At 41.5% G+C, this 21288-nt stretch overlaps 3 protein-coding genes across 3 annotated transcripts; 2 read left to right on the forward strand and 1 right to left on the reverse strand.

The window, feature by feature from the left end:
• Positions 1 to 960: 960 nt before the first annotated feature.
• Positions 961 to 1815, forward strand: LOC129728635 (uncharacterized protein K02A2.6-like). The gene has a single exon (XM_055687086.1). The coding sequence runs from the start codon at positions 961 to 963 to the stop codon at positions 1813 to 1815; it is 855 nt and encodes a 284-aa protein (XP_055543061.1).
• A 1890-nt stretch (positions 1816 to 3705) lies between these two features.
• On the reverse strand, positions 3706 to 4560 carry LOC129728636 (uncharacterized protein K02A2.6-like). Its single transcript, XM_055687087.1, has one exon. The coding sequence runs from the start codon at positions 4558 to 4560 to the stop codon at positions 3706 to 3708; it is 855 nt and encodes a 284-aa protein (XP_055543062.1).
• A 10694-nt stretch (positions 4561 to 15254) lies between these two features.
• On the forward strand, positions 15255 to 16100 carry LOC129728637 (uncharacterized). The gene has a single exon (XM_055687088.1). It carries the CDS (start codon positions 15255 to 15257, stop codon positions 16098 to 16100), a length of 846 nt encoding a protein of 281 aa, XP_055543063.1.
• Positions 16101 to 21288: the final 5188 nt, after the last annotated feature.

Below are 21288 nucleotides of genomic sequence, written 5' to 3' on the forward strand. Positions count from 1 at the left end.
TAGTGGATTGCGCGGGGGCATATTGGTATCTTGGTGATGTTGGAATTGAGGGAAATACATTGGATGAACACGATAAACGATTAAATGAGGTACCTTGCTAAATTTTGAATTAGAATAAACGTGAACAATTCTAATGAGTATTTATCTCTCTCTCCCTCTCTTTTCATTTTCTTATTTGAAAACTATTATATTTACTATTTTAGGTATTGAAAAGATTTAAAGACCGGGGAGTAGTGCTTAATTGGCATAAGTGCAAATTACGTGTTAACGAATTTGATTTTCTGGGGTATAAAATCGACTCCGATGGCACAAAACCTTCAGACGAAAAACGTAATGCTGTGAAATCTTTCCGCCATCCAACTACATAGGGAGGTTCATTCCCAATCTCGCTGCATTGGACGAGCCTTTGAGAAAGTTGACACAGAAAGGGGTGACATTTCACTGGGACGAGCCATAGGAATCAGCATTCCAGGCAATCAAAACTAGTATAGCGAATGCTGGAAGTCTCGGGTTCTACAAGGTGGAGTTCTGGCAGATGCGAGTCCATTTGCGTTAGGAGCAGTGCTTAGGCAAACAAATGAACGAGGATTGTCTAGGGTGATCAGCTTTTCATCGAAATCTCTCATAGACACTGAGAGACGATATTGCCAAACTGAAAAGGAGGCATTGGCATTAGTATGGGGCGTTGAAAAATTTCAAGTTTACTTAATTGGTCGTGAATTTAACCTATTAACTGACTGTCAGGCATTGACTTTTTTATTTTCCCCTGTATTGTGACCGTGTGCTCGCATCGAACGCTGGGTTCTGAGGCTACAAAGCTACCAATATAAAGTTGTTCATATAGCAGGACAGTCTAATATAGCCGATGTCCTATCTCGCCTTTCCACACTGATCCCTCAACCATTCGACGAAGCGGAAGAGTTGACTGTGAGAGAAGTTGCATCTTGTTCAGCCACAACAATGGCTTTGAAGTGGGAAGAGATTGTACGCGCTAGTAGAGATGATGTAGAAATACGACAGGTAATTGAAGCCCTGGAATCCGAATCTGAGGATGACATGCCTCTGTTATTTATAGTTATAGTAACCGAACTTTGTCAGTTGGATGATGTGTTATTGAGGATAGACCGGATTGTAGTTCCTGAAAGTCTGCGACAGCCAGTTCTACAGATAGTCCATGAGGGACATCCGGGTGTTCGAATCAGGAAGAGTCACCTACGAACGAATGTGTGGTGGCCTAAAATGGACCAGCATGTCGAAACGTATGTGAAAGCATGCCGTGGATGTGCATTAGTTGCCACTCCCAATCTATCAGAACCGACGGTTAGAAAGAGCCTTCCCTCCGCCCCTTGGGAACAAATTGCTGTGGACTTTCTAGGTCCGCTTCCGGACGGCGAGAATTTGCTGGTTTGCATTGACTTTTACAGTAGATTCATAGAAGTCGTCGAAATGGATAATATTACTACAGCATCAACTATTAAAGAGCTTCCGACCATTTTCTCGCGTTATGGAGTTCCAAGGCAATTGCGTGCGGATAATGGGCCCCAGTTTTCTTCTGAGGAGTTCGAGACATTCTGTGATGAATATAGTATTCATCTGGAAAGTACTATTCCGTATTGGCCACAGATGAACGGGGAAGTCGAACGACAGAACCGTTCTATTTTAAAACGGCTCCGTATAGCACAGGAACTGGGACAGGACTGGCGGAAGGACTCTTCGAATCACTCTACCACAGGCAAGGCACCTGCCGAGCTAATGTTTGGCCGCCAAATGCGCCAAATGCAAGCTGCCAACCGTACCCATTTTCACGTACGATGATGGAGAAGTAAGAGACAAGGACACTGTTGAAAAGGAAAATGGGAGGATATACGCGGGTAATCGACGCAAGGCGAAATCTAATGCCTTAGAAGTTGGGGATCGAGTGTTAGCCAAACGAATGAAGAAAGATAACAAACTGCAGTCAAACTTCTCACCTGAAGAGTTTAGCGTAGCCAGGAAACGTGGAACTGACGTTACTATAAGCTCATCGTCTTCAGGGAAAGAGTTCCGAAGAAGCGTAGCACACCTAAAGTCATTACCTAAGGAACCGATACAGGATAGTCATCCAAGCAACGATACTAGTGATCCTAGTCATCCTCTGGGGTCGTCAAAGACAGTGTTAGATCATCAAGAGAAGAAGTCAACAGATGAACTGGAAAATCCTCTCAATGATTACAACGCAGTGATAGTGTTCAAAAGAACAAAAGTCGAATCCAACCGTTTAAAGGACTACGTAACATATTAACAATGTAGTGATGTTTTCTTTATTTCAAGGTTAAGTAGGGATGTAGGGTTCCACTGTGTAGAGTTCACCTACCTTGTATATAAGTACCTTGACATTGGGAGAAGGAGAGATATAAACGTGTAGAGCGAACAAGAGTGAACTGCTGTACGGGAAATAAAATAAAGTCAACCGCAAAAATAAAGGAGCATTTGTATCAGAACATTACAGTTGGAACATGGGGGCCACCGGGACCCCAGTCCAGTTAACTCGTCGTTTATAATTATAATTATAATTATAACTATAATTATAATTAAAATTATAATTACAATTATAGATAGCACCAATCACAAGCTTTGCATTCTTGGTTGCAATGGTAACTCAAAGCTGCTCAAGTGAATCATCCATTGCATTGCCTAGTAGAGAAGACGGCATTGAACTACAAACTGCAATAATCACTCCGCCACCACAGGCTTCATTACTATTTTTGGAGCAGCGATCAGAACGAATAACGGTATAATCTGTACCAAACAACTGGCACGAGTTGATTTGCGAATCAAGCCAAGTTTCCGTTAGCACGATGCAATCGTACGGGGAATCTGGCACTGCGAGACTAAAATCAGTGATTTTGCTGCGTAGGCCCCGAACATTTTGGTAGCAGATTAACAGCGGTGCAGAAACTGGGAAACTGGTTTTTTATCAACTATTCATTGTTGTCCAAGTCACCAAACGACGAGTTAACTGGACTGGGGTTCCGGTGGCCCCCATGTTCCAACTGTAATGTTCTGATACAAATGCTCCTTTATTTTTGCGGTTGACTTTATTTTATTTCCCGTACAGCAGTTCACTCTTGTTCGCTCTACACGTTTATATCTCTCCTTCCTCCAATGTCAAGGTACTTATATACAAGGTAGGTGATCTCTACACAGTGGAACCCTACATCCCTACTTAACCTTAATATAAAGAAAACATCACTACATTGTTAATATGTTACGTAGTCCTTTAAACGGCTGGATTCGACTTTTGTTCTTTTGAACACTATCACTGCGTTGTCATCATTGAGAGGATTTTCCAGTTCATCTGTTGACTTCTTCTCTTGATGATGTAACACTGTCTTTGACGACCCCAGAGGATGACTAGGATCACTAGTATCGTTGCTTGGATGACTATCCTGTATCGGTTCCTTAGGTAATGACTTTAGGTGTGCTACGCTTCTTCGGAACTCTTTCCCTGAAGACGATGAGCTTATAGTAACGTTAGTTCCACGTTTCCTGGCTACGCTAAACTCTTCAGGTGAGAAGTTTGACTGCAGTTTGTTATCTTTCTTCATTCGTTTGGCTAACACTCGATCCCCAACTTCTAAGGCATTAGATTTCGCCTTGCGTCGATTACCCGCGTATATCCTCCCATTTTCCTTTTCAACAGTGTCCTTATCTCTTACTTCTCCATCATCGTACGTGATAAGGGGTACGGTTGGCAGCTTGCATTTGGCGCATTTGGCGGCCAAACATTAGCTCGGCAGGTGCCTTGCCTGTGGTAGAGTGATTCGAAGAGTCCTTCCGCCAGTCCTGTCCCAGTTCCTGTGCTATACGGAGCCGTTTTAAAATAGAACGGTTCTGTCGTTCGACTTCCCCGTTCATCTGTGGCCAATACGGAATAGTACTTTCCAGATGAATACTATATTCATCACAGAATGTCTCGAACTCCTCAGAAGAAAACTGGGGCCCATTATCCGCACGCAATTGCCTTGGAACTCCATAACGCGAGAAAATGGTCGGAAGCTCTTTAATAGTTGATGCTGTAGTAATATTATCCATTTCGACGACTTCTATGAATCTACTGTAAAAGTCAATGCAAACCAGCAAATTCTCGCCGTCCGGAAGCGGACCTAGAAAGTCCACAGCAATTTGTTCCCAAGGGGCGGAGGGAAGGCTCTTTCTAACCGTCGGTTCTGGTAGATTGGGAGTGGCAACTAATGCACATCCACGGCATGCTTTCACATACGTTTCGACATGCTGGTCCATTTTAGGCCACCACACATTCGTTCGTAGGTGACTCTTCCTGATTCGAACACCCGGATGTCCCTCATGGACTATCTGTAGAACTGGCTGTCGCAGACTTTCAGGAACTACAATCCGGTCTATCCTCAATAACACATCATCCAACTGACAAAGTTCGGTTACTATAACTATAAATAACAGAGGCATGTCATCCTCAGATTCGGATTCCAGGGCTTCAATTACCTGTCGTATTTCTACATCATCTCTACTAGCGCGTACAATCTCTTCCCACTTCAAAGCCATTGTTGTGGCTGAACAAGATGCAACTTCTCTCACAGTCAACTCTTCCGCTTCGTCGAATGGTTGAGGGATCAGTGTGGAAAGGCGAGATAGGACATCGGCTATATTAGACTGTCCTGCTATATGAACAACTTTATATTGGTAGCTTTGTAGCCTCAGAACCCAGCGTTCGATGCGAGCACACGGTCGCGATACAGGGGAAAATAAAAAAGTCAATGCCTGACAGTCAGTTAATAGGTTAAATTCACGACCAATTAAGTAAACTTGAAATTTTTCAACGCCCCATACTAATGCCAATGCCTCCTTTCAGTTTGGCAATATCGTCTCTCAGTGTCTATGAGAGATTTCGATGAAAAGCTGATCACCCTAGACAATCCTCGTTCATTTGTTTGCCTAAGCACTGCTCCTAACGCAAATGGACTCGCATCTGCCAGAACTCCACCTTGTAGAACCCGAGACTTCCAGCATTCGCTATACTAGTTTTGATTGCCTGGAATGCTGATTCCTATGGCTCGTCCCAGTGAAATGTCACCCCTTTCTGTGTCAACTTTCTCAAAGGCTCGTCCAATGCAGCGAGATTGGGAATGAACCTCCCTATGTAGTTGGCTAATCCCACCCAACTATGTACTTCGCTTTCATTGGTTGGATGGCGGAAAGATTTCACAGCATTACGTTTTTCGTCTGAAGGTTTTATGCCATCGGAGTCGATTTTATACCCCAGAAAATCAAATTCGTTAACACGTAATTTGCACTTATGCCAATTAAGCACTACTCCCCGGTCTTTAAATCTTTTTAATACCTAAAATAGTAAATATAATAGTTTTCAAATAAGAAAATGAAAAGAGAGGGAGAGAGAGATAAATACTCATTAGAATTGTTCACGTTTATTCTAATTCAACATTTAGCAAGGTACCTCATTTAATCGTTTATCGTGTTCATCCAATGTATTTCCCTCAATTCCAACATCACCAAGGTACCAATATGCCCCTGCGCAATCCACTAAATTTTCGTCCATGGTACGTTAGAAAATTTCTGGCGCTGATACCAGTCCAAAAGGGAGCCGTTTGAACCGGTACAAACCACGGTGAGTGATAAAGACTGTGGCATCTCGTGATAGTTCTTCCAATTCCAACTGAAAGAAAGCATCCTTCCCCAATCTTGGCGAGCACATCGTCGATCACTGGCACCGGGTGACGATCACGGTGTGGTATAATTAAAAACTATATTAACTTTCCTTTCCTAGTTTACGATTCCATAAATAATCCTGAAAATAAACAATTTTCCATATACCAAGTGCGGAGCCTGCCCGTGTAGACTCCGCCAGGACCTGTGATAAATCGAAATAAAACACCAGAGTCCTGTACGTCATTCGACCATGCGGAACGCTTGATGAAACAAGATTGAATTTATTAAAATAACTCAACTTAATTCTACCCTACCAGAAGAGCCGGAGAGAAACAATTCTCTTGTCCGATTCTTCGTCCTGTCCTCGTCTAATCCTTTCAATTTTAATTACTTAGTTATACATTTGTATCTTCCGTCTCTCTCAATTTTCTCGCGGACAGGCGTCACTTACTCAATCGTAAATCGTTCGGTATTTATTATTATTATCATTATTTTAGGTTATTTGCCAAGTGGCCGTCATCGTTTCGTTCTCATCGGAAACGGAGCGTCGCATTTCGACTTCGAATGCTATAGAGAAATAATAAAGTATCGTTCTCCTGAAATAAGTAGAACTGCTGAGTGCTTTGAGAAATGCTTATTAATCATACATGCGCGGCTATTATCTCAGAGCCTGTCTGTGAGAACGGAATGTCGCGATTTATTCCTAATTCAAAAAACATGCATGGACAAGAATATTCTTGTAAAGCTCCAAAATATGTGGAGAGGACCTTATGAAGTAGTCGAAATTCCAAGCGAAATGACCACAGTAATAAAAAACGGCAATCGCCTTGAGAAAGTTCAGAATAACCGATTAAAGCGTTACTATGACTAAATTTACGAATTTGCATTTGTCTCATTTTTTAAAGAAATCACAGCCGACTATAAATTTGACGACATGTCACGACATGAGTTTTAAACACGCACCACAGCGTGATACAATATACAGTAAATAAACGACGCCGACAGAAGTTTGAAAAAAACGACTTAACTCTATAAGAACAGTTTAAAAAGAAAAAAGAAGAGATAATAATTTTATGAAGAATTATTTTATAGATTTTTTGCCTTTCTCCTAGAAAGGTATAGCAATCACTTGCAAAACCGAAAGTAAAAAAGTGCTCCAAAGGGCCGAATGGCATATATCACTCGACTCAGCTCGACGAGCTGAGCATTTTCTGTATGTGTGTGTGTGTATGTGTGTGTGTGTGTATGTGCAGATTTTTATTCTCACTCACTTTTCTAAGAGATGGCTGGACCGATTCTCATGAAATTAATTGCAAATGAAAGGTCTTGTTGCCCTATAAGATCCTATTAAATTTCATTGTAATCGAATTTTTAGTTTAGAGGTTATGTGTCAAAATGTAAAAATCATGAAACATCATTAGCTCGAAAACTACACAACCAATTTGAACAAAATTGGTTCCAAATGAACGGGGTACCTAAAAAACCCTTAACTTTTGAATTTTAAAAAGATTGAACATGTGGTTCAAAAGTTATGAAAAGAAACGTGTTCTAGAGACCGTTTAATCTCACTCATGTTTCTCAAAAATAGCTGGACCGATTTGCATAAAATCAGTGTCAAATGGAAGGTCTAGTTGCCCCATAAGACCCAATTGATTTGTTTTGCAATCGGACAATTAATTTGCCTGTTATGTTTAAAAATGTGAAATCCAGCTATGAATTCACATTCCGAAGACTACTTGGACTCACTCACTTTTCTCAGAGATGGCTGACCCGATTTCCACAAAATTAGTGTCAACTAATAAGTCTAGCTGCCTCATAACACCCTATTGAATTTTACTGTAATCGGACTGTAACTTCGTCTGTAAAGTACCAAATTGTGAAACAAACTTCATAACAATTTGATATGTGGCTCAAAAGTTATGGAAAGAAAAGAAATTTAAAGACTATTGAAAACTATTCCTGCTTTGATCGATATATGTGGCCTCAACATAATTTAAATGTGGTATCGTACTATTTGAACGTTCCAAATTCATTGATTCCTTGCGATGTGTTTCAGATCTGCAATTGCACGACGAATCGGCCATAGGATATGATCAAAGTCAAATAACAAATCGTTTAAAATGATTGGTTTTATCGAAATGACAACATCCGCGACTGTTGGCTTCTGTACATCGCATTAATGCTGAATATATTCATATTGGGTGGTATTCGGTCATTTTCAGCAGATTTTCTGGCATCAATCTGACACCGGGAATACTCATATTGGGAGGTATTTAGTTATTTTGGTTGTTTTCCAGAAACTAAAAGTGGTCGTCTTTAACTTCAGAATGGTGTCCAGGGTCAATGTTTGGTTTCTATGCATCATTTCGATTACGGATATATCCATATTGAGTATTATTCGGTCATTTTCGACTGTTTCCTAGAAGTTGCCATTTAGCAATTTAAAACGGAGCCTGAGGTCAATTGTTAGCTCATTGCATCATTCTGGTTCCAGAGATACTCATATTGGATGGTATTTGGTTATTTTAGGCTGTTTTTCACAAACCGGAAGTCGCAATCTTGGATTTCAAAATGGTTCTTAAGATAATTTATGGCCTCTGAGCGTCATTTTGGTTGAAGAAACACCAATATTGGGTGTTATTCGATCATTTTCGGCTGTTTCCCAGGAACCGGAAGTCGCTAACCTAGAATCTAAAATGGGATCTGTGGTTTATTTCAGCTGCTGTGTATCAATTCTAGATCCGGAGATACTCATGTTAGACGGAAATCGGCCATTTTTGGTTGTTTTCCAGAAACCAGAAAATGCCATCCCAAAATTCATAATGGTATCTGAGGTCAATTTATAGCTTCTTGCAACATTCTTGCTTCGGAGATACTCATATTGGGCGGTATTTGGTCGCTTTGGGTTGTTTTTCAGAAACCGAAAGTCATCGTTTTATTCTTAAAAATTGCCTGTGAAATCAATTTTTGTCATCTGGGCGTTATTCTGGTTCCGAAAACATTCGTATTTGGTCATTCCCGGCTGTTTGCCAGACACCGGAAATCACCATCTTAAAATTCAAGATTGTGTCTGTGATCAATTTTTAGCTTCTGTCCATCTTTATGGTTCCGGAGGTACTCATATTTAATGAGAATCGTCCATTTTAGACCGTTTACCAGAAACCGGAAGTTGGCATCTTACAATTTAAAATGTTATCTGAAGTCGATTTGTGGCTCTAGTGCCACATTACGGTTTCGGAAATATCCATATTGGGTGGTATTTGGTCCGCTGTGCCGCTGTTTTTCCGAAACCGGAAGTCGCCATTTTGGGTTTCATAATGGCATATGCAGACAATTTTTGGAATCTGAACGTCATACTGGTAGAGAAATACTCATATTGGGTGGTATTTTCAGCTGTTTTTCAGAAACCGGAAGTCGTCATCTTAGAATTCAAAGTGGTATCTGTGGTCGATTTGAGCTCCTGTGTATCATTCTAGATCCGGATATTATTATATTGGGTGGAAATCGGTCATATTTGGCTGTTTTCCAGAAACCGGATGTTGCTATCTTACAATCCAAAATGTTGCCTCGATTATGGAACATATTTGTCACCACTAAAAACATTCACCTACCAAATATGGCTCCATTTAGTAGATTAGTTCGCGAGATGTGCAGAAATTTGTACAGAAACATGTGTTTTCAGAAGAGGAAGGGGCGTCGAACCATTATGGACATATTTTTTACCTCTAAAAACATTCACATACCAAATTTGGTTGTATTTTCTTGATTGGTTCTTGAGCTGTGCGAAATTTGTGTTTCATTTGTATGGGACCCCTTCCTTAGAGAAAAGGAAAGGGTGTCAAACCATTAAGCACATATTTGTTACCTCTAAAAACATTCACCTGCCAAATTTGGTTCCATTTTGTTGGTTAGTTCTCGAGATGTGCAAAAATTTGTGTTTTATTTGTATGAAACCACTCCCTTCCAGAAGAGGGAGGGGCGGCCAACTATTATGGACACATTTGTTACCCCTTAAAACATCCACATGCCAAATTCGGTTTCATTTGCTTGGTTTGTTTTTGAGTTGTGCAGAAATTTATGTTTCATTTGTATGGGACCTCTCCCTTCCAGAAGAGGGAGGGGTCTCAAACTATCATAGGAACCTTTATCGGCACCAAAAACCCCTACATACAAATTTTCACGTTGATCGGTTCGGTAGTTTTCGAGCCTATATGGATCAGACAGACAGACAGGTAGACAGACCGGACTGCATTTTTAAATGTATAGATTACAACATCAATTTTTTAGAGCCTAAAGAGTGAATATACATTTATTGGTTTGCAGCGTTCATGTAAATCTATTTTTACAAATAATAAGTTTTAATGAGAAAGGCTGGGTCTGACCGCTAGGTGGATTAATTTAGGTGTATGTAAGAATAAATCGTAGTGAAGTATAATCATTTATTTTAAATAAAACAAGATAAGCATGAGCGAGCGTAATTTAATTTGCCTCCTCGGGGGCGCCATACAATTCAGCGGCAAACCCGCTGGCAAGTGAAAAGTCGCAATATCATCATGCGCGGGCCCGACAAACAGAAGTTGTATAATAATATTAATTTTTAGTCGGTCAAATATGCATATCAAGTTGAAATAACTCGAGATGCGACATTGAATTTGTTTATATCGTTTAGAATTAGATTCCTACACACTTAAAGTTCATGGCCGAGAACTCAACAGCTGATAAATTCAGCGAAATATTCTACAAGTAAAACATTAGGTGCATAGTAAAGCCCGATAGTAAACAAAAAATCATGAATAAACAGCGGTGACACGGCTAGCGAAAGGTGAATCACCGTAAGGAAGAAAAACATAAAGACAGAAATTTGATGCGCACATGCAAGCGACGAGCGTCTATCAGCAGAGCATCGTAGTGCATTCGACACTATTTTTTTTATTGCAAGCGCAAACGCGCATAATCAGCTCATATGGCGTTGACCAAGGAAATTTGTCAACGATGCATAACGTAGGGGCAAAACGACTGACTTAAAAGTGTTAACGTTGCCAGTGCTACGACGGTAACATGACACTGAGACAATATAATTGAGCGAGAAGAATATTAGGTTTTAAAGGATTTTCGATATTAAAAATAATTTCAACAGAATTGAATCATTTGAAAAATTCATATTAATCGTCTCAAGCGTTATTATGAATAGTTTGAGAATTAAAGTTTTGTTCGACTGTGGGAAAATAAATTATTTCGGGGGGAGCCATACAAATTATCGACAGAGCCATTGGCAGGTGATAAGAACACCACATAAAGTGGCGTAGTAAACTTCTGCCTTTGAATCATTATTAAGGTTTAATCTATACCTATAAAAATGCAGTCCGGTCTGTCTGTCGGTCTGTCTGTCTGATCCATATAGGCTCGGAAACTACCGAACCGATCGACGTGAAAATTTGTATGTAGGGGTTTTAGGGGCCGAGAAAGGTTTTCATGATAGTTTGAGACCCCTCCCTTTTCTGGAAGGGAGGGCCCCCATACAAATGAAACACAAATTTCTGCACATCTCAAAAACTAACCAAGCAAATGAAACCAAATTTGGCATGTGGATGTTTTCAGGAGTGACAAATATGTCCATGTTGGTTCGAAACCCCTCCCTCTTCTGGTAGGGAGGGGTTCCATACAAATGAAACTCAAATTCCTGCATATCTAGAGAACTAACCAAGTAAATAGAACCAAATTGGGTAGGTGGATGTTTTAAGGGGTAACAAATATATCGATAATGATTTAACACCCCTACCTCTTCAACAAGGGAGGGGTCCCATAAAAATGAAACACGAATTTCGCACAGCTCGAGAACCAGTCAACCAAATACAATACAAGTTTCCTACCGCATACACTCTAGGGTTAGCCGTAAGTTCTAATGTAAACCACAAATCAATCGCTAAGTATAAAAGATTCCGTACGGTCCGCGCCGTACGTACAGGAATTGCGCGTCGGTTTATCTTGTAAAGATATCACAATTCCTGGTAGGGTAACCCGGGGGTTGCCCTACATAGTGGTGACAGCGTATCCTTATCGAAGGAGCGCCAAGTTTGTGTAAGGTGTATTTTTGGAAATTTGTATGAAAAAAATCAAGCGCAACTATAAAAAACTCAAGGGAGAGTCGTGCGTGACCTACAGTGAGGGTACAGTTGTGCAGGTAGGTGAGGTATAAAAAGTGCAAATGCTACACAAGCCTAAGAAGGGGTCTAAATAAGCACGGGGGGGAAATTTCCGACAGAAAAAAAAATCAGTGCAGAAAAATTCATCTAAGCTGTAAAAAAAGGATTATTTGAGGTGGCTCGCAGTGAACAAAGTGGCAAAGAAACAATTACGAAACACGGAAATATCAGACGGTAAAGGAGTCAACAAAGAATTTAATGTTTTGTGTTTGATTATAAATAGAATAAGCAACAGGTCCGTTGCCGTGTTATCAGTTTGTGCACAAAAAAAATCGGTTACTGTTTTGCCTGAATGCGGCCGGTGATTGTTGCGAGTGTAAAGTGTTAGTGTAAATAGCAGTTTTGTAAAAGCTACAAAGTCAGTAATTTATCACACTCTATGAGGAAAAATCGTCACCAGGTGAAGCCTGTTGCGTCCGGCGTGCTTTTCAAGTAACCTTTAACGGTTAACGGGGAGATTGTCAGGACAGCAGCCTAGAAGAGGCTAGAGTGTAGTGAAATATAAAGAAGTTGGGTGAGAAGGCAAAACAAAAAATAAAAGAAAAAAAATATATCTGAAGAAAATTCCTAACAAAGCAAAAGTTGTACGAATTCGTCATTCGATTCTATCTGAGGAGAAAATCGTGTTTTAAAAGTTTCGAGCGGAAGCAGAAACGCTTATATTTTGTCACGGAAGTGCTGCGCATTGCGCGTGTGATATTTGCAACACCCGGAACTAGTTAGAAGTGGCCAGAAACAGTAGTGGAAATCGGTTCAGCTTAGGACGGCAATTTCTCCTTCTGCAGTATAGTAGTGCGTGGAGTGTGTTGGAAGAAAGAAGATTAGCGGAACAGCTGACAAGAAGAAGCTCAAGTGAGGCGAAGAAAAAAGGGAAAAAAATCGTCTGTGGTGTAATCCAAGCCTCGTAATTGGCTTTTTAATATAGGTCAGCTGAACAACGAACGAAGGAAACGAACGAAGGAAAGGATGAGGACAATGATAGGGTGAGTAATCTTCATTTTTATTCATTTTACCTCGTAAGGATACCATAACTATCAATATATAAAACAGAAATAAGTTTTTCGGTGAGTTTGATCCGTCGCAAGAATTTACGGAAAATTTAAAACTTAGTATAACAATAAGTGCGCCCGATGATGAAGGCTGCCGGGTCGTGTAGACAAAAATAAAATTAAAGGTCTGTCAATCAAAGGAAGAAAAGCCATATGCTTGCGGAAGCATGGTCTTTTTCGTGCGTAATCAATCCTAAGTGTTTTCAGGAGGAACGGTTTGGATGTACAATGGTCAACTAGAGAGTTTTCTTTTCGTTGTTTCACATTTCCTCTTATGATACAAAAAAAGGTATAGGTGAAAAAAAGAGTTTGAAAATGCCCAGAAAAGAAAAATAAGAGGAGCGGAAAAGATTTTTATAAAGGAAAAAAAAAAAAAACAATGAAGTACTAAAAAAAAGATAATAATAATAAATAAAAAAATAAGAGCATTATTCCAAAAATATTATACGTTAAATCAAAAAAAGGAAAGGATTTAGCGCTGGAATAAAAAAAAAGAAAGAAAAAATAAGAGAATAATAATGTGAAAAAAAGAGCTTTGACTTTGAAAGTTATACGGGCAATTTGAAAAAGTTAAAGGGTATGTGCTTGAGTGCACGAACGTAGGCTTGACGTGGGACTATTATGGGTGTAAAGATTTAATTCTGCCATAACCATAGTATATAACACACACCAAATATACAAATACTATACACAACAATCCATGAACAAATAAAAACACATACACCTTTACGAACTAATTTCATTTTTGTCATATGACTTACATTTTAAGTTTTAGTAAAGCGGGCAATGTATGCAGTTTGCGAGGATGCGAAAATGAACGGGAATAGAAGGTGTGACTTCTAGGCTTAGAAAAAATTTTTCCTCGTCCAGACGGGACTCGAACCCGCAATCTCCGTCTGGACGAGGGAAAATTTTTTCTAAGCCTCAAGTCACACCTTCTATTCCCGTTCATTTTCGCATCTTCGCAAACTGCATACATTGCCCGCTTTACTAAAACTTAAAATGTAAGTCATATGACAAAAATGAAATTAGTTCGTAAAGTAAATCTAGCCAACGGAGCTCTTCCGTGATACGCGTTCGGAGTCTAGCCACCGACTGAGGTGTCTCATCGCTTGCGCCGCTGTAGATATAATAAGTCATTATACACTGTGTGCGTGAAGAGATCACTCTCTCAGTTATTAAAAAAAATAAAAAATAAAAATAAACTCCCCCCGGGCAGTGTGTGCAGTTCATCGTTGGCGTGCTGAGATACGGGAACACAATAGTAGAGGGTGATTCGACTTTGGTTTAGAACTATTTATACCTTTCCCAGTAGTTTAGTTGGCCAAAACACCTTGCCGGAGACAACGGAGATTGCGGGTTCGAGTCCCGTCTGGACGAGGGAAAATTTTTTCTAAGCCTAAAAGTCACACCTTCTATTCCCGTTCATTTTCGCATCCTCGCAAACTGCATACATTGCCCGCTTTACTAAAACATACACCTGTCATAAACCATAGCATACAAACTAATAGCAAAAATAATTAACTTGTTGCTTATAAAAGTTTTTCGGTCGTAAATAAATTTATCTCGGATGAATGCATTTTTGCACACACATGTTATACACACATACACGTTTTACACACACGCTATATACACACACACTACTCACAAGCACACGATCCTCAGACACACCCACGCTACTTACACACACACACATACACACACACACATACACACACACCCACACACCACTTACATACACACGCCGCTCACACATACACACACGTTACGTTATCTGGCAACTCTGCTTTAGTTTGTTTACATCGTCGTGATTGAGCTTCGTTTATTTGAATAATTTACCACTACTGAAGTTATTTCTTTTCGACTTATTTCGTGCTTAAGTGAAAGATTTGCGCGTCAGCTATTCGCAGATAGTGCAGTTAACTGCGTTAAACTAGTTTACGTTGACTGTTTTAGTGCTGTAAAAGCAACGGCAACATACGGTGTACGGCTGTCCTGACTTGTTTACCTTTCGCGACTGCGCGAGTTTTAGTTAAATCGTGTCCGGTGTTACTTCAAGTGTGTCCGGTGTCGTTGCACGTAGTGGATAATTTTACGATTACCTAGTGATTATTTCTAGAATTTAACATAAATATCGCACCACGGATCGACTTTGACGGTGTTGTGTTCCTCAGTTCGCCTGCGTGATCGCTAGCCTCACTTCACTCTGCTACCGTAGTTCTGTACACTAGTTCATTCACTGCGCTCCATCACATTCAACCATAGTTTCTCTACGTTCGGTAGTCTCGTGCTGGGAGTGTTATTTTGAGTTGAGGAAAAGATGTCCCTCATTTGCCATTCGTGCGCTAACGACATTAATGAAGGTCACGTTATTTGCCGTGGCTTCTGCTCTGCTATATTCCATCCCAGATGCACTGGTATCGCTGCTGTCGCTTTCGAGGATGTGATAAAAAATGCACAATTATTTTGGCTGTGCAAATCCTGCACATCGCTGATGAAAGGCATTCGTGTTAGGAATACTGCTCGCTCTGCTCACGAAGCGGGTTTAGAAGAAGCATTAAACACTCATAGTGGCATTATGGAGAATCTCAAAGCCGAAATTTTGAACGAACTGAAGAATGAGATCAGAACGAACTTTGCCACATTGATGAATTCAAATTCGTTTACGCCAAGATCAATTAGACACACCGCTACCGATTCTCGATTTACCAAACCCCGCCGACTGTTCAATTCTGACACAAACCGGTCCAATAAACCACCGCTCTTGCACGGTACGGGCAGCACGCTCTCTGCCTCCACCGAAATTGCAGTTGTGCCTGCAGCTAGGCCTAAATTTTGCCTGTACCTTTCGCGGATCGCTCGTGAGGTATCTGCGGAACAAGTAACCGCCTTAGCTAGAAAACGACTTGGAACGGAGGACATTCTTGTGACTCGGCTAGTGGCGGAGGGAAGAGATATTAACACTCTTTCTTTTGTTTCTTTTAAAATACTAATGAACGCTGAGTTAAAAACTAAAGCTCTATCAACTTCTACTTGGCCTAGGGGAGTTGTTTACCGCGAGTTCTCCGATAACAGGTCTAGCGAAAATTTTTGGCAACCGAAACCTACATCGTACGACCCGCTAAACATCTTACCAGATCCAAACATAGCAGCAATGGACGAATAGGCTGCTCATACACAGCAAGTTTGCCGCGACGCACCGTAGAAAGCACTATGGAGACCTCTTCTCGTTTCATCACAGTCGTGCCCTACGCTGCCAGCGTTCATCGGAGTCGTCGCGGCCCTGTGACTGATTCTGCAGAAGAGGTTCTCCAGCCTGCTTCTACAGGCAAGTATTCCTTCTTCGTAGAACAAGCACTTCCTGATCGTTTCTCCGTTTCCAGTCAGCCTCCAACCGCTAGCGCTTCAAATTTCACACTCCCATCTGTAATGAGTGTTGGGACAATGCGACAGTCAATTCTTCACGAAAGTCACTCTGCTTTCGATCTACATCCACGCTCTATACCAGCATCTCGTACAAGCCTTCAACATTTATGCTATTCAGCCGACAAGTTATCATCCCCGGGACGCACGTCACACCGCAGTATGGAAGCCCTGGATCCACCTAGCCCAGTCGTGTCAACCGCTGATTCGCGTCAATCCCCAACTGCGAGTTCCCGCCTTCAAAGTCGTCCTGGCCCTGGGTCTAGTGTTGGTGAAACGGGCTTCCAAACTGCCAGTCTTGGCAAGTATTCACTGTTTAACAGCGTTTCTGGACCTGACGCACTCTCCATTCCCAGGATTGCCGCTACACCTCCTCAACTTTTGATGTATTATCAAAATGTTGGTGGCATCAACTCTCGTGTGATAGATTACCAACTGGCGTGCAACGATGCGTGCTACGACATCTATGCCTTCACAGAAACATGGCTCAACGACAACACAATCTCCACTCTACTTTTTGATGATTCATTCACGGTCTACCGTCAAGATCGATCATCGACTAACAGCAATAAGCGCTCAGGTGGTGGTGTTTTGTTGGCTGTGAGGTCCTGTTACGAGTCTCGTATATTGAATCCTCCCGAGGGATCAACAGTTGAACATCTGTGGGTGGCGATTACTAGCTCCGAAGTTACGTACTTTATTTGCATCGTATATATTCCACCAGATCGCGTGAATGATAGCAGCCTTATTGAGCAGCATCTACGTTCGCTCGAATGGATTGTCTCCCAGATGGGTACTAGAGATAACATCGTAATTCTTGGCGACTTCAACATGCGTGAAATCTCCTGGGTGCCAGACTCCCATGGCTTCCTCTTCCCGGATCCTGGTCACTCCTCGTTTAGGCCGGCCTCAATCAATTTGCTCGATGGCTACTGTACAGCAGGTCTTAAACAGGTCAATGAGATTCAAAACAGCAACAGACGTACCCTTGATCTTTGCTTTATCAGCGAGGAAATAGGCTCAGATTGCTCAGTCTCCCGCGCTCCTGTGCCTCTCGTAAAAGAATGCAGACACCATCCTCCTCTTTTAATGACATTGGCAGTAAACCTGAAAAATAGTTTCAATAAAGTTATTGATAGCGTGATGTACGATTTCGGTAGAGGTAACTATGACGAGATGAACGCGTTCCTTGCAAGTATTAATTGGGAGGAGACATTCTGTGATACTGATGCTAATTCGGCGGCATCAGCTCTGTCTAGCATCTTGCTATATGCCATCGATCAATTCGTGCCACGTAAAAATCGTCGGAAACCTGTCAAACCCGCCTGGTCAAATCCACAATTAAGAATTCTTAAGAGAATTAAAAGATCCGCACTCAGAAAACACAGCAAGCATCGCACTGAGCAAACCAGAGCCCGCTACGTCCATGCGAACAATGAATATAGAGAACTGAACCAGCGTTTGCACAACACTCATCTTGGCCGACTTCAGCAACGCCTCAGGTCTAACCCGAGAAACTTCTGGTATCATGTCAACGAACAAAGGAAAGAATCTGGACTGCCTTCGTGCATGACCAACGGTACAAACGAAGCGGATTCAATCCCCGGTATCGCAAACCTCTTTCGTTCGCAGTTTAGCAGCGTATTTACTAGAGAGACCCTAAGTGCTGAAGATATCGTTACTGCCGCTAATAACGTACCTAGAATTTCTTCCCCTAGCTTACGAATGTCCATCACTAGTGAAATGGTGACTAAGGCAGGTAAACAAATCAAATCCTCGACAGGTTGCGGCCCAGATGGAATTCCGTCGCTAATCTTGAAACGATGCCTTGGCCCGCTCGCAACTCCGCTAACAACTGTATTTAATCTGTCGTTATCATCTGGTATTTTTCCTACTTGTTGGAAAGATTCTTTTGTTTTTCCTGTACACAAGAAAGGCTGCAAACGCACGGTTTCAAACTATCGCGGTATAGCAGCATTGTGCGCTACCTCTAAGCTTTTCGAGATTATTGTTCTTGAAACATTATTCTCAAGGTACTCGCATAACATTTCGCTGGAACAGCATGGCTTTATGCCTAAGAGATCAACTACAACCAATTTAGCCACTTTCACGTCATTTATCATACGAGAAATAGAAAATGGACATCAGATAGACGCCATCTATACCGATCTCTCCGCTGCTTTTGACAAAATGAACCACGAAATAGCCCTGGCGAAGTTTGACCGTATGGGCATCGACAATAGCTTGCTGACCTGGTTGCGTTCTTACCTTACCGGTCGGAACATGTCGGTGAAGATTGGTGATTTTATTTCATCGCCAATTTCTGTCTCATCTGGAGTGCCTCAGGGGAGCCATCTCGTCCCTTTCCTCTTTCTTCTTTACATGAATGACGTAAACAACACTCTGAAATGTTTCAAGCTATCGTACGCTGACGACCTTAAGTTAATTCTCGTCATAAAGGATCACGCTAATGCTATCTTCCTACAACAACAACTGGAGTTGTTTGGTGCTTGGTGCTGCATCAACCGGATGTCTCTTAATGTGACTAAATGCTCAGCAATCTCGTTTGGCCGTAAGCGCACTCTTCTCCATCACAACTATTCGCTATTCGGTACTGAGCTAAAGCGTGAGACGACAGTAAAAGATTTGGGAGTGCTGCTGGATTCAAAACTGAGCTTCAAGGAACACGTTTCGCACGTCGTTTCCAAGGCATCGTCCCAGTTAGGCTTCATTCTTCGATTTTCAAAGAAATTCCACGATATTTATTGCCTAAAGGCACTATTCTGCGCTCTTGTACGTCCAGTACTCGAATATGCTGCGGTAATCTGGTCTCCCTATTACCAAAACGACACACATAGGATTGCAACCGTTCAAAGGAAATTCGTTCGCTTCGCCTTGCGTAAACTCCCTTGGCGCGACCCCTTCAATTTACCTAGGTATGCCGATCGCTGCAAGCTTGCTTTGTTGGCGATCTACTGCAGGGAAAAATCGACTGTCACACTCTTTTGGGTCTACTTGACATCAACACACGGCGCCGTGATACTCGCTCACACACTTTTCTGCACATTCAGCCCTCGAGGACTAATTACGGACTAAATGAACCAATGCGCAGTATGTCCCGTGTGTTTAATCGTTGCTATGCTGTTTTCGATTTTAATGTCTCTCGTGTTAGCAATAAGAATAGCTTTAAGACAATTTTCTGTTAGCTTAATTGTACTGTTAGTTAATCTCAATCTGTCATTGGGGTGAAAATTTTTATCTGTTGACATCAAATATAATAATAATACTCACACACACACGTCACTCACACACATTCACACATACGTCACTCACACACACATTGACACACACACACATTCACACACACATTGACACACACACACATTGACACACACGCGCTACTCACACACACACGCGCTACTCACACACACACACGCGCTACTCACACACACACACGCGCTACTCACACACACACACGCGCTACTCACACACACACATACACACACACGCTACTCACACACACACACACGTTACTCACACACACACATACACACACGTTACTCACACACACATACACACACGTTACTCACACACACATACACACACGTTACTCACACACACACACACATACACACACGTTACACACACACATACACACGCTACTCACACACATACACACACACATACACACGCTTCTCACACACACACATACACACGCTACTCACACACACACATACACACGCTACTCACACACACATACACACGCTACTCACACACACACACGCTACTCAGACACACACACTTGGTATATGGTCTGTATTCCAATGGTCTGTATTCCAACAACGATATCTGAATTAGATTACCACTGGGGGGGTCCAACTCAGATCGAAGGGAAGCCGAACTGTTCGCTTTGACGGTCGACCAGGGAATGAACTTCTCTCAACACGGAAAGTCCTTTTATAGCGTCACTCAATGTGGGAAACCTAGGTGATTGAGGGAAGAACCAATCACGTGGAAGCATTTCCGCTTTCTTTCTTCGTCGCTTACGTTGGGTGATGAATGCGATGCCAATTGGCTGGCATTGCTAGCCAATGACTGAATGCGTGAAATCATTTCGTCTATGTTTTTGAAGTCTGCGTTAGGGAAATATACCAATCGTATGAAAAATGTATGTGGATATTCGACCTTCAAACTTTCCCACAATTTTCACGGAGTAATTAGAAAATGGTAACTAAAATTATCATGTTATACAAATCTTGTATGTTTAAGCTTTCCAACGGTATATTAACTATTGAAATCGGAACAGTTGTTTGAGCGCTATTAGCATCTAAAATCTTTCATTCCGCCAACCAAAAACGTTACATGTTCAATCCAGTTTTCCCAGAATGTACCTTAGTATAGTGAAGAAAGACGTAGTCCCACGTCAAAAATATTAATATATCTGAGTATCGAGAAATGAAACAAAAAGTAAGAACAAAATACAAGATTTGTCAAACGAGGTAGGTAAGTAGTAAGTTGTTCTTTTCAGGAAGAGAAGATACAGTAAGTATGCGCATCGGCGTTTTCTTTTTTCCCCCGTCGGTTCTCCACTTTGGTTTGTCTAGAGTTCTACCTTGGCTAGATTTTTGTTGATTACATCGTTGTGGCGCTTCATGAAGCATAATTTTGCGTCACTCCAAAGTTAACATTGCTTGATTCACGGAATCTTGGCTTACAAAGCGATATTCAGTTATTCGAAATGATCGAGGTTATTGCCGTGGTGGTGGTATAGTAATTTACTGCAAGGATCACATTGCCCATACCAAAGTCTACAACGCAGAACTGTCCCACGAGTCGGAGAACAAAACCGAGTGTCTTGCATTGGAAATTCGACCCGGCGACGAAAAATTATTGCTCATTGTTATCTATAGCCCTCCAAATAATGACTGCAC

This window comes from Wyeomyia smithii, chromosome 3, assembly GCF_029784165.1.
Source record: "Wyeomyia smithii strain HCP4-BCI-WySm-NY-G18 chromosome 3, ASM2978416v1, whole genome shotgun sequence".
NCBI lineage: Eukaryota > Metazoa > Arthropoda > Insecta > Diptera > Culicidae > Wyeomyia > Wyeomyia smithii.

Bases quoted from the DNA above. Each gene is read 5' to 3' on its own strand.
- LOC129728637 (XM_055687088.1), top strand. From the start codon at position 15,255: ATGTCCCTCATTTGCCATTCGTGCGCTAACGACATTAATGAAGGTCAC.
- LOC129728636 (XM_055687087.1), bottom strand. From the start codon at position 4,560: ATGGCTTTGAAGTGGGAAGAGATTGTACGCGCTAGTAGAGATGATGTA.
- LOC129728635 (XM_055687086.1), top strand. From the start codon at position 961: ATGGCTTTGAAGTGGGAAGAGATTGTACGCGCTAGTAGAGATGATGTA.